At 38.3% G+C, this 12,310-nt stretch overlaps 1 protein-coding gene across 2 annotated transcripts in view; it reads right to left on the bottom strand.

Moving 5' to 3' along the window:
- The window catches only part of LOC103044108 (NIMA-related kinase 11), a 186,732-nt gene that overhangs the window by 88,404 nt on the left and 86,018 nt on the right, over positions 1-12,310 (bottom strand). For both annotated transcript variants that reach the window (XM_049465067.1, XM_049465068.1), the window contains 3 exons: positions 7,673-7,791; positions 5,791-5,855; positions 4,627-4,753 (listed from right to left, as the gene is read on the bottom strand). In XM_049465067.1, coding sequence (XP_049321024.1) covers positions 4,627-4,753; positions 5,791-5,855; positions 7,673-7,791 — 311 coding nt within the window. The remainder of the gene's footprint in view (positions 1-4,626; positions 4,754-5,790; positions 5,856-7,672; positions 7,792-12,310) is intronic.

The raw sequence follows: 12,310 nt of genomic DNA, 5'->3' as shown, positions 1-12,310 counted from the left end.
CAAAATATCCATATCCTTAATTTCATTTATGAATTCAGGGTTTCTGCTTTTTAAATTAAAAAGAGAAGAGTTCAAACCCTGAATGTTCCAAACTGAAATTTGAAATGATGCCATTCTTAATGAAATAAAAGGTATGCTATTCTAATCATAGATCATGTCCCATCAGACGTGTGCAGATGTGACTGAGCATCTGCTGTATGTCTCTGAGTTCTGACACATTAGTGTTTGCTGTTCCTCTGACGACCTGAGCGTAGGTCAGGGGTCCAGGCCTGGTCTGGAGCTGCTGGGTAGTTGATGGTGGGATTGGTGCATGGGGGGAATATGTGGTGTGTGCTGGTGCTGTTGTATGTGCAGGAACAGGGTTCCTCTGGATTCTCCTCTGCATGCCTGGCTGTGGTGGGTGATTGTAGGTGTGGTGCTGAGGTGTCTGATGGGGGGCTTGTGATGCTCCTCCTCCAGGTCTTGGGGTCTGTTGTGATGATCGTGTTCTCTTGAGGTTTTGTTCAGCGGTGTACTGGATAACCCTGCGCGTCAGTGCAATGTCCTTCAGCGTTTTTGCAAATGTAGGCACTACATTTTTAAAAAGGTGGACGTGATCATAGAGGCAGGTGGTATCCAGAGTCGGGTGATGGGCCAGGTGGGTGTTTGGCCGGAGAGCACATTCCCTGGAGATGCTGGCGTTGATTTTCTGGATGGTGTAAGGGTGAAAATCTTTGCGAGGCAACAGTGTTGAGATGATAATTTTTGAATTAGAGAAGGTGTTGTTGGCCTTCTCGATTACTGCTCTCAGGGAGGTGGCCACTCTCTCTTGCTGACTCCGGAGGTCGTTTGTCCCGGTGTGGATTATAATGTGGGTCGGTGACCCTAGTTTTTCTTCTGTAAGGAGCTCCAGTGCTTTTTTAGTGGTTGGGCACCAGAGTTTTACCACTCTGTGTTTGGGAAATAGTTTTTTCTCATTAATGAATTTCCCGTTGGAATCGATTAACAGAGCAATGTCACATTGCCCTGGATTTCCCTCCTCTCTCTCAGTTTCCTGGATGTTGGACTCCACATGTGCTTGCTGACTGGGTGGAGTCTGCTGAGAACTGGTGACTGGAGCAAGTGAAGGCTGTTGAGAGTCGATGGTTGGAGCAAGTGGAGGTGGTTGAGAGTTGGTGGAGGTTGAGGGTGAGGGCTGAAGTTGGGTGGTTTGAGCTGATGGAGGGCTCTGATGTTGACTGAAGGAGAGCAGCTGTTGTGTCAGACTCTGTACTGTGCTGTCTCTCTGCTTTAGCTCCTCTCTCAATGCAGACATCTCCTTTCTGTAGGTGTGTCTGTCCTCCTCTATGATCATTTTTAGATCTTTAACTTGTTCTCTCAGTGCTGTCAACTCTTTTTCGGAGCTGTCCTTGTCCAGCTTTGGTTGATTGTAAGACTGCTGCTTTAGGACCATCTCTCTGAGTTGTACTAACTCGATTTCTAAGTGTGTAAAGTGCTCTTTCATTGAGGTGATGGAGGTGTAAAGTGAAGTCTGCTGGTTCTGTTCTGTGTCCTCCTGTTCCTGAGCTGGGGGCTCTGGGGGGTCTGTTGTAGTGTTCTGTAGATCTGTCTTGTCTTCCTGCAGTGTGTTTACAGTGGACTTTTCTTTCTTTGCAATTTCTTTAAGATTATTAAAAGAGTCCTGGAACACACTGGGCTTTCCCTGCACCATGACAGTACCATTTTTATAAATGTTCACTGTGGCCATAATTGTCTCTGTGTCTGTTGGGTCCTTTATTTTTATTTTCCACCCATTACAGATTCCTTCTTTTTTCACAGAAGAGTAGTGACTTAGCAGAGCTTTATGCCATGAGCTGGGGTGTTCTGAATAAAAGATAAGATTGCTGACTTCCCCAGTCTTATAAAAATCAGCAAACAGAGTTTCAGGATTCTCCTTTAGCAGATTCTGTTTAAACTGTTTCCTGGCCGTTTCACTTTTCAGTTCAGGAGGGTAAATGACAGGGCAGTACTGTACTTCCATTTCTTACCCTATACCCTACCTATCTCTCTCTCTTACTTTCTCTATCTTATTACCTTATGCCTCTTTCTCTTTCTTTTTAACCAATATTCATTCTCTTTTTCTTATCCTTTGTCTTTCTTTCTTTCCTTTTTAGACTACTCTTTCTATTTCTCTCTCTCTCTCTTTCTTACCCTATATCTCTCCTTTTCTATCTCCATCTTATTATATATGCCTCTTTCTCTATCTTTCTCTTTATTTCCTTCTTTACTTTTTTAAAACTCTTTCTATTTATTTCTCTCTCTCTTTTTCTTTCTCTATCTTACTACCATATTCCTCTTTCTCTACCTCTCTCCTTCTTTCTTTTTTTAAACAATATTAATTCTCTCTTTCTTACACTTTTCCTCTTTTTCTTTATTTCTTTCTTTCTTTTTTTCTTTCTTTACTTTAGACTACTCACTTTCTCTTTCTTTCTCTCTCTTTCTTACCCTATACCCTATCTCTCTTTCTTTCTTTTTTAACCAATATTCATTCTCTTACTTTCTTTCTCTTTCTTTCTCTATTTCTTATCATGTACCCTACCTCTTTCACTCTTACTTTCTCTATCTTATTACCATATGCCTCTTTCTCTCACTCTTTCCTTCTTTTAACCAATATTAATTCTCTTTCTTTCTTTCTTTCCCTATACATATACAGTATTGTGCAAACGTTTTAGTCTCTCTCTATCTCTATCTCTATCTTTATCTCTCTCTGTGTGTGTGTGTGTGTGTGTTGAGTGATGGCGGGGTTGAGTGATGGCTGTGTGTGGGAGTACATGCTTGTCTCCAGAATGCACATCCATGACGAGTGTGTGTGTGAGTGTGTGAGTGTTTGTGTGTGTGTTAATTTCGCTGTGGATGCCCGAGGCTATTTGACAATGAGATCTCTCTGACACACACACACACACACACACAAATACAGACATTTCAGCATTTCTGTCGTGTTGTAGAGTTACGTCATCATTCCATCATTTCTGTATTCCTGCTCTACTACAGCTTATTGAGCCTGAGGACAGTGGTGTTAAATATCAGAACTCGGGTTTGAGCAGAGATTCTAAACCAGGCTTCTGCAATTAAGTTAGAAAAATTAGATATTTTCCAAGCCATTATGTGGTGGCCACAAAAAAATTTAAATCTGTTTTGTAAAATGTAGTGTAATGGGATGGAGTGCTACAGACTAGCAGCTCTCCAGCCCAGAGGGTTGTTGAACCCAATTGCAGAACAGTTGATCTCAAAGCAGGTAAACCCAAAAAGAAAGAAAAAATAAATAATAAATAAATAAATAATAAATAAACACACCACCCCTCACACAGGATCGAACCCGTGTCATCAGGGTCACGCTCCAATACACTACACTAGAGCTTCCAGTACGGCTCGGCTCGAACCTCCATCACTCAAAACACACAGAAAACAGACATCCAGACTCTTCTCTGTGCTGCACCAAGGTGGTGGAATGAACTTCCACTGGATGTCAGAACAGCAGAGTCACTCACGGTCTTCAAACGTCGACTGAAGACATCTTTTCAAAGAGTTCCTAAACTAATAATAAAAAAAAAATAAATAAAAAAAATAATAAAAAAAATCTCTTGATCCTAGTCTACAAACTAGCTTTGGGTATCTTAAGTAACTTTGAAGCACTGTTGTAAGTCGCTCTGGATAAGGGCGTCTGCTAAATACCATAAATGTAAATGTAAATGTAAATGTACCGCTACTTCGGCTAGTGAATTGGGACACAGCCGGGGAAAAAAACGCCCTTATAAGGAGATAGAGAGCCTGAGAACGGCCCCTGATCTAAACTCTATCTGGGAGCCGGTGTGCTAACACTCACACTTTCTTTCACGTTATCATGCAGGAATAAGACGTGAGCACCTGATCCCATCACTTTACCCATCAGAGACTGAGGCTAATCGCCAGAACATTAGAACCACTCCAGGCATCTCCTGACTCATTATCTGTTCTGGGCTGGTGATGCTGCTACACAGTGTCTTCAGGTAAACACTTCTGAAGCTTTGAAGTTCTTAGAAAGTTCCTAGGAATGACTATGTCACACACACACACACACACACCTTCAAAGAGCCCCACATTACACAGCAATCCTCTCCCTACATCCATCCCCCAGACTGCTTTCATATTTACCAGAGTTAATGATCATCGTTCCTTTGATTAATGAAAGAAAAGGCCGTCAGACGCTGTTCTAGAGATCAAATGCTGCACACCATGCACGCCACACACACACACACACACAATAATAATAAACAATTCAGATTCGCCAACTTTTACCCAAGGTGTGTATAACTGGCCATAAAAATGATGCAGTACTTTCACAGGTAGACACTCTTCACCTCCGCTGAAGTAGTAGTGATTGGATCTCTTCCTAACTGGTCCCTACCTTTCACAAAACTCACTAAATCAGTTCTGATTGGACGTCGTCTCTAACAAACATTTGAAAAAGTCAGATAATTGTGTTTTGTGTAATTGTGTAATGCTGTTTTTATTTAGGTATTGTCTCGTTTTCGTCTTTAAAAAAAGCTTGTTTGACGAAACTACGACTAAACCAAATTAACACTGCTTTATGTGTTTTAAAGTGATGGAAAGCAGAACTGATATCTTTACCATATGTCTGATTTGGAGTTGTAACCACGGTGACTGATGGCCTCTGGACTCATGTAGTACGGTGTGCCGGTGAAGGTCGTCGCAAGGTCACTCGACCCCATTAGCAGACATGACACACCAAAGTCACCTGAAACGGAAAACGCAAAAACAACGTAAATCAGTAAAAAAAAAAAAGCATAAGCTTTGCCAAGCTCTACAATACAGTAACCACTAATACACTGAAACATCATCCTAACTGTAAAGCATGGTGGAGGGAGCATCAGGATTTGGACTTGGCCAGTTTACAGTCATTAAGTGAAAGATACTTTTACATCTGCTGAAACTATGTAAAAGTTGGGTCATGCAACAAGACAATGACCCGAAACACCAGAGCAAATCAGATACAGACAGAACGTCTAAAGAAAAACTAAATTTGGCTTTTTGAGTGACCAATCGGAATCCAATCCAAAACTTTGAAACAAGAGGATTTTTAATAGCCATTTCAGCATTTTATACGGCACATTACATTAACTTTAAAAAATTTAGATGGATATTAACATTCATGCTTTTACCAGCCTTATTTAATTGACAGTAAATTGCTACCCAACTCTTATTGCACATTTTTAAACAGTTTTAAAATGCATAAAAAATACCAAAATGCCATAAAGTCACTCTGCTTTGTTATATCAGATTAGCTTAACAAAGTATTAAAATTAACATGGAAAAACATTTTTGTCCAATTAGTTTTGAGCCCCTAAAATGAGGAGGCTTTGTAGAAAAGTGGTTGTAATTCCTAAAAATGCGTATTTTAACAATATTTTTGTTTAAACTTGAATTGGTTTCAATTCAAATCCAATGTGATCCCAATGTGAGCCCATATTTATGGGCCTTATTGTGTATCAGCAAGCTTTAATATATAATATATAATAAAATATGTATCCAAACTCCCCTAGAAAACATCTGCTCACTTAAAAATGAAAAATAAGCATCTGTTGTATACATTATAAACATCTTTCCGTCAGCTCTCTCTCTATACGTGATATTTCCCAGCTCTCCTGCAGTCAGTCTACAGTAACGAGTCGCTCCCGTAATAAAAGGAAGTGTTTTGCTGCGCGGTTCTGTTTTAAAAAATAAAAAATACGCTGTAGAAACATCAAAACGCTCAGCAGCCACAGGAGAGCTTACCTATCTTCATATTATTCCCCTTCAGAAACACATTCTTAGCCTTCAGATCTCGGTGAAGGATCCGCCTGCGAAAGGAAGGCACACCGGGATCAATAAACAGTGAGGCATTATGGGTAAGAGGCTCATTCTGCAGTCGGCACATCCGGCCTTTAACAGCAAAACACTGCTGAGCTGTAAAATCTGTCAAATCACTAAAATAATGGTTGGTTGTTGTGTTGGTTTACAGAGCGTCTGCAGAGCCCTGATACCTGAGAGCAGCATCGATTTTATTACACGGGTTAGAGGTGTTCAATCCAACAATGCCAAACTAACGTTTTAATGAAGGGACATATCGTCGCCGTCCAATGAAAAAAAACAAGTATCTTAATTTTGGTCGATTTTTAGTTTACTACATAATTTAAACAAACCAACTGTCCTTTACACTCTGTCTAAATTTCTCGATGAATATACCAGTAGAATTTATCCAAAATTTCCTGAAAAAAAAAAACACTGATTACACTGATTTCCATCGAAAGTTAAGGAGGTTTTATCTCTCTCCTTTAAAGTTACTGTTTTGGAGATACTTGTTATTTGATTGGACAAGAACTACACTGTAAAACCAGATAAGTTACATTTACTTAAAACATTTGAGGAAACCGGTTGTCTTAAATGGGCAATGAGTAAAGAAAACTTAAGTTAGAATAACTTAAAACATCAAGTTATTACAACTAAAGGGGTTGATTTAGTTGATTTTACTTTTATATTTTTGTTATACTGTAAGACCGGATAAGTTGAGTTTACTTAAGTTTTTATTCCCCATAACTCAAAAAATTGAGCAAATCGGCTGCCTTAAAAAAGTTGAGTTAGCATAACTTAAAACTTGAAGTTATTACAAATAAAGGGGAAGTTGCCCAGGGGGAATAGAAAAGAGCCAATAGAAAAGAAGCTGTTAATGGCAAAACAGACTAAACTCAGTTCTTATAATAAGTTGGTTCAACTCAGTTTGAATAGTACAGTATATGTGCTCACAAATTCAGTTCAACTAACTCAAAATAGTTGAGTTTTGTTTAGAAATCTCCAATTTTATGTTAAACAGACTTAAATCATTTGAGTTCAAACAGCGTACAGGTTTATATTCTTATATGCTTCTGTTACTTCTACCAGGGAATCTGAGGATATCAACAAGACAATGCTAAACCACACACTGCACACAATAAAAATAAAGTATGACTGTGGAAAAAAAAAAGTTTTAGCAGAAAAAAAATGGGTCCCAAAGTTTCATTAATGTGTAACAGGTCTGCATTGACTTTATTAAAGGTTAGAGTTCTTATTCAGAGTGAAAAAAACTGAAAAAAATCAATGTAAATAGAAGTAAAAATGCCAAAAACTGTTTCTAATGAACAAAGAAGCAAGACAAAACTAAACCACATGCTGCACATGATAAAATAAAACATTTGATTACAGGATGGAACAAAATGGGACAAAATAATATCTAATATTTAAAAACACTAAATCGCTTTTTATCCTCAGTGCATAAACCTCTTATTTAGAGGAAAACAAATAGAGAACATAATTTAGAAACACATGCATGTGTTACTTCTACCAGGGTATCTGCAGATTTTTTGTATAAAATGTCTTTATTTTAAAATGTTTCAAACTGTTTTATTTGTCTTGCTGTTTGCCCACTCTTCCACCGGACTAAAACAACGTAATACTGGATCACCGGAACACTTTTTTTCTCTCACTAAGCTCACAGCTCACATGGCATTCATTCATACTAGAGACACAACTAGACTTTTTTTTAAAAAGAATGAAAAAACGATAGAATGAGACCTTTAAGCTAGCATACCTGTTAATTCATCCTACTAAAGTGTAAAATTATAGTATTTTAGAGGGTTTTTACCTGTGGTGCATGTAGCTCACCCCCAGCAGCAGCTGAACGAGCCAATGAATGACCTGCATCTCGGACAGGGTGTTCCCCTCGGCTCTCAGCTCCTCCAGCTTACGGTCCAGATCTCCGTCCTGCAGGAACACAGTTCAGTTTATCATCTTTATCATCTACAGAACAGACTGTCCATCTATAACCTGCAGAACATCTCCCTCCATCTGATCTCCTTTACCTTTATACACACCGTTTATACACACCGTTTATACACACCGTTTATACACACCGTTTATACACACCGTTTATATACACCGTTTATACAGCGGAACAAAGCCTGAAACACCAGCCCACAGCTTCTGTACTGTACTGCCTGTACCCTGCACAGCCCACTGCACAGCCCACTTATAATAAAAATAGCATTTTTAAATCAGAAAATGACAAATTCCCCTTTAAAAGTTCTGTAACAGTGAGATCAACTCCTTCATTTCTGCTGTAGACTGAAAAAAATTGATTTATTGCTTTTTAAGACCTTTTTAAAGCCTAAATACAGATAGTATATTAGCTAACTTGCAATTAACATTAGTATGTTAGCTAACTCACCGCTAACGTTAGTATATTAGCTAACTTGCTGCTAACATTATTATGTTAGCTGGCTCACTGCTAATGTTGGTAACTCACTGCTAATGTTAGTATGTTAGCTAACTCACCACTACCATTAGTATATTAGCTAACTTCCTGCTAATGTTAGTATATTAGCTCACTCACCGCTAACAGTAGTATATTAGCTAACACACCGCTTACATTAGTGTTAGCTAACTCACTGCTAATGTTAGTATGTTAGCAAGATCACTGCTAATGTTAATATGTTAGCTAACTCACTACTAATGTTAGTATGTTAGCTAACTCACTGCTAACATTAGTATGTTATCTAACTCACTGCTAATGTTAGTATATTAGCTAACACACCGCTAACGGTAGTATATTATCTAACACACGCTTACATTAGTGTTAGCTTACTCACTGCTAAACTTAGTAAATTAGCTAACTGACTGCTAATGTTAGTGTGTTAGCTCACTCACCGCTAACAGTAGCATATTAGCTAACACACGCTTACATTAGTGTTAGCTTACTCACTGCTAAAGTTAGTTTGTTAGCTAACTGACTGCTAATGTTAGTTTGTTAGCTAACTAACTCCTAATGTTAGCTAATTTAGCTCATTGCTAAAGTTAGTATATTAGCTAACTTCCTGCTAATGTTAGTACGTTAGCTAACTCATTGCTAAAGTTAGTATGTTAGCTAACTTGCTGCTAACGTTAGTATGTTAGCTGGCTCACTGCTAATGTTAGTATGTTAGCTAACTCATTGCTAAAGTTAGTATGTTAGCTAACTCACTGCTAACATTAGTATATTAGCTAGCTCACTGCTAGCATTAGTATATTAGCTAACTTGCTGTTAACATTAGTGTGTTAGCTAACTCGCTGCTAACATAAGTATTTTAGCTAACTTACCGCTAATGTTAGTATGTTAGCTAACTCACTGCTAACGTTAGCATATTAGCTAGCTCACTTCTAGCATTAGCATATTAGCTAACTTGCTGCTAACGTTTGTGTGTTAGCTAACTTACCGCTAATGTTAGTATGTTAGCTAACCAATGCCTTCTGTACTGTACAGCCTGTACCCTGCAAACCCATTCCCAACACTTTATAAAATATAATTTATATAATTTTTAAATCATAAAAGTACATAAATTCCTCTTTAAAAGTACTGTAACAATGAGACCAAACCCTTTATTTCTGCTGTAGAATGAAAATATTATATTTTTACCTTAGAAGATGAACATTTCAGCTGAAGCCACATATGTGTCTTGTAAGAAAAAGTATAACAGAACAGATTTAAGTGTATAAGATTTAATATTAAGTGGTAAACCCATATTTAGATGCTTTTCCAGGATTTCACAGCGGCCTCTTTCAGTTTGTGTTCGTTTCAGGGGGGTTACTCCCTGCAGTCTCCTCTTTAGCAGGTAAAACAGACGCTTAACCCTTGTGTGGTGTTCGGGGCTGTGGGACCCGTTTTCATTTTTCATCAAATGATACTAAAAAAATATTTTTTCTAACTCAAACTCATTGGCATTGGCTCATTTTTTTGTGAAAAACATATATCAAAACACATTTTCCATAAACACACACTGTACACCCCCACCCCACACACACACACACACACACACACACACACATTTATATTACATACAGTATGTTTGGCCAAGGGCTAATAAACATTGCTTCATTTGTAAATTTGAAACTAAACAAATTTTCTACTCTTTAATTCATTTTCTTTTACATCTTATTAAAAAACTAATAAAAAAAAGAGTAGCACTTTTTAAAAGAAATGTAACATAAGAAAGGTAAAGGGCAAATATTAACTATGTAAGCTGTTTATATTGATATTAATTCAGGTGAAGCAAGCATGTGTAAAGCATTTTAATGTAAAATTGCTTAATTTTGCTGAATTAAATACAAGTAACAAAGTAAACGAGTAACAAAAATATGAACACCACACAAGGGTTAATAGGGTTTGAAGTTTTAAGATTGACTAGAATTGTCTAAGAAATTTCAATTCTGTAATGTATAAAATCAAAATAAAATAAATTTTTACTTTTTTCATCCAATCAGTACAGTGGCATACTGTTCCACATGAACCACCAATATTTATATGTGAGCTTATGATTAAAAACTAGTACTGTAGTTTTGAAAATCTACACAGTATAACAAAACAAAATAATGCAATACAATATGACTGATATTTTCTCATGTCTATATTCTCACGTTTTTTACGTTTCTAATTTTTATCCCATTTAAGGCCAATTGCCCAACCCACTTATTAGGACTCCACCATCACTAGTGATGCCCCAATACTTGGAGGGTGAAAACTAGCACATGCCTCCTCCGATACATGTGAAGTCAGACTCCGCCTCTTTTTGAACTGCTGCTGATGCAGCATTACCAAGTAGCATCACAGCGCTAACACTCAGAGGAAAGCACAGCGACTTGGTTCTGATACATCAGCTCACAGACGCAGCCTTGCGCTGATCCACATCACCCTAGGAGTGATGAAAGAGGGGGAAAGCTCCATCTACTGTACCCACCCAGAGACAGCAAGGCTAACTGTTCTCTCTCAGGGCTCCGGCAGCTGATGACAAGCTGCATGACCGGGATTCGAACCAGCGATCTCCCGATCAGAGTGGCAGCGCCTATATATACTTGGAGCCACAACATTGAGAAAGTTCCCAAAATAATGAAAAATTGTCCAAAAACTATGAGAAATTTATAAATAAAGCAAAACAAAAAAAGTGGGTGGTATTGGTATTGTGACCAGCTGTGTCTGGCTAGAACAGTCCGTGAGAAAAGACAAATCCAATACAATGCTGGAGACTTACATATCCCACATATCCAGCAGGTAATGTCCGATGGCAAAAGTCATGGTACATGAAACAAGTTCCTATCCACACCAGATGACTTGTGGTATTTTAGTGTATAGTAAATAGAAACTGAAAGTAAAAATTAATCAAATTAATCACATGAACTGCTGGTCGTAGAGTATAATGAATATAAAGAATGAGGTCATTTTAAGTGTACAGCAGATTTCTCTGCAGATTTTCACCAATATTCCCCACAGTGTTGTGACCTCTGCTGACCTTTATATGGGTCTTCTCCCCATGTGCTCCTCTGAAATCATTTTTATTCCTAAAGCTTCTCGCTCCATCCATCGGCTCTCCTTCATTAGCTATACTGTGGAGGACAGAGCGGGTAGAGCTGCCCGAGTGGACGGCTAATGGGTTTAGCGGCTCATTTACAGCGGATTTATATACAGTGGCTTGAAAAAGTATTCATACCCCTTTGAACTTTTTCACATTTTGTCACCTTACAACCACAAACTTAAATTAAAACTACATTTTATTGAGATTCTGAGTAATAGACAGAAAAAAAAGTATTGCATAAGTGTTAATTTTTCATCAAATAAAAATCTGAAAAATGATGTGATGTAAATTGCCTAGAAGTCACTTAATTAGTTAATAGAGTTTAATCCAGCTGTGTGTAAACAAGTCTCAGTATGAAGACAGATGTTCTTTAAAGGCCTCAGTGGTTTGGTAGAGAAAACTAGTGAACAAACAGCATCATGAAGACCAAGAAGGTACTCAGACAGGTATTTTAAAGCAGGGTTATGTTATAAACATATACCAAGCTTTAAGCATCCCAAGCAGCTCTGTTCAACCATCCATCATCCAAAAAACAATGAACCTGAAAATGTATTCTACAAACCAAGACATGACCATGATCCACCCAAACTGACAGATCCAGCAAGACGAGCGCTGATCAGAGAAGCAGCCGAGAGACCCATGGTCACTCTGGAGGAGCTGCAGAAATCCACAACTCAGGTGGATCAGCAGAATCTGTCCACAGAACAACCATCATAAGTCATGACCTCCACAAATCTGGCCTTTATGGAAGAGGGAGGGAGGAAGGAAGGAGGGAAGGAAGGAAGGAAGGAGGGAAGGAAGGAAGGAAGGAAGGAAGGAAGGAAAGGAAGGAATGGAGGAAAGGAAGGAATGGAGGAAAGGAAGGAATGGAGGAAAGGAGGAAAGAAAGGAAGAAAGGAAGA

The sequence above is a fragment of the Astyanax mexicanus genome, chromosome 1 (genome assembly GCF_023375975.1).
Source record: "Astyanax mexicanus isolate ESR-SI-001 chromosome 1, AstMex3_surface, whole genome shotgun sequence".
Taxonomy (NCBI): Eukaryota; Metazoa; Chordata; class Actinopteri; order Characiformes; family Acestrorhamphidae; genus Astyanax; species Astyanax mexicanus.
Note: the sequence above shows the minus strand (reverse complement) of the source record. Positions and strands in the feature narration are given on the sequence as shown.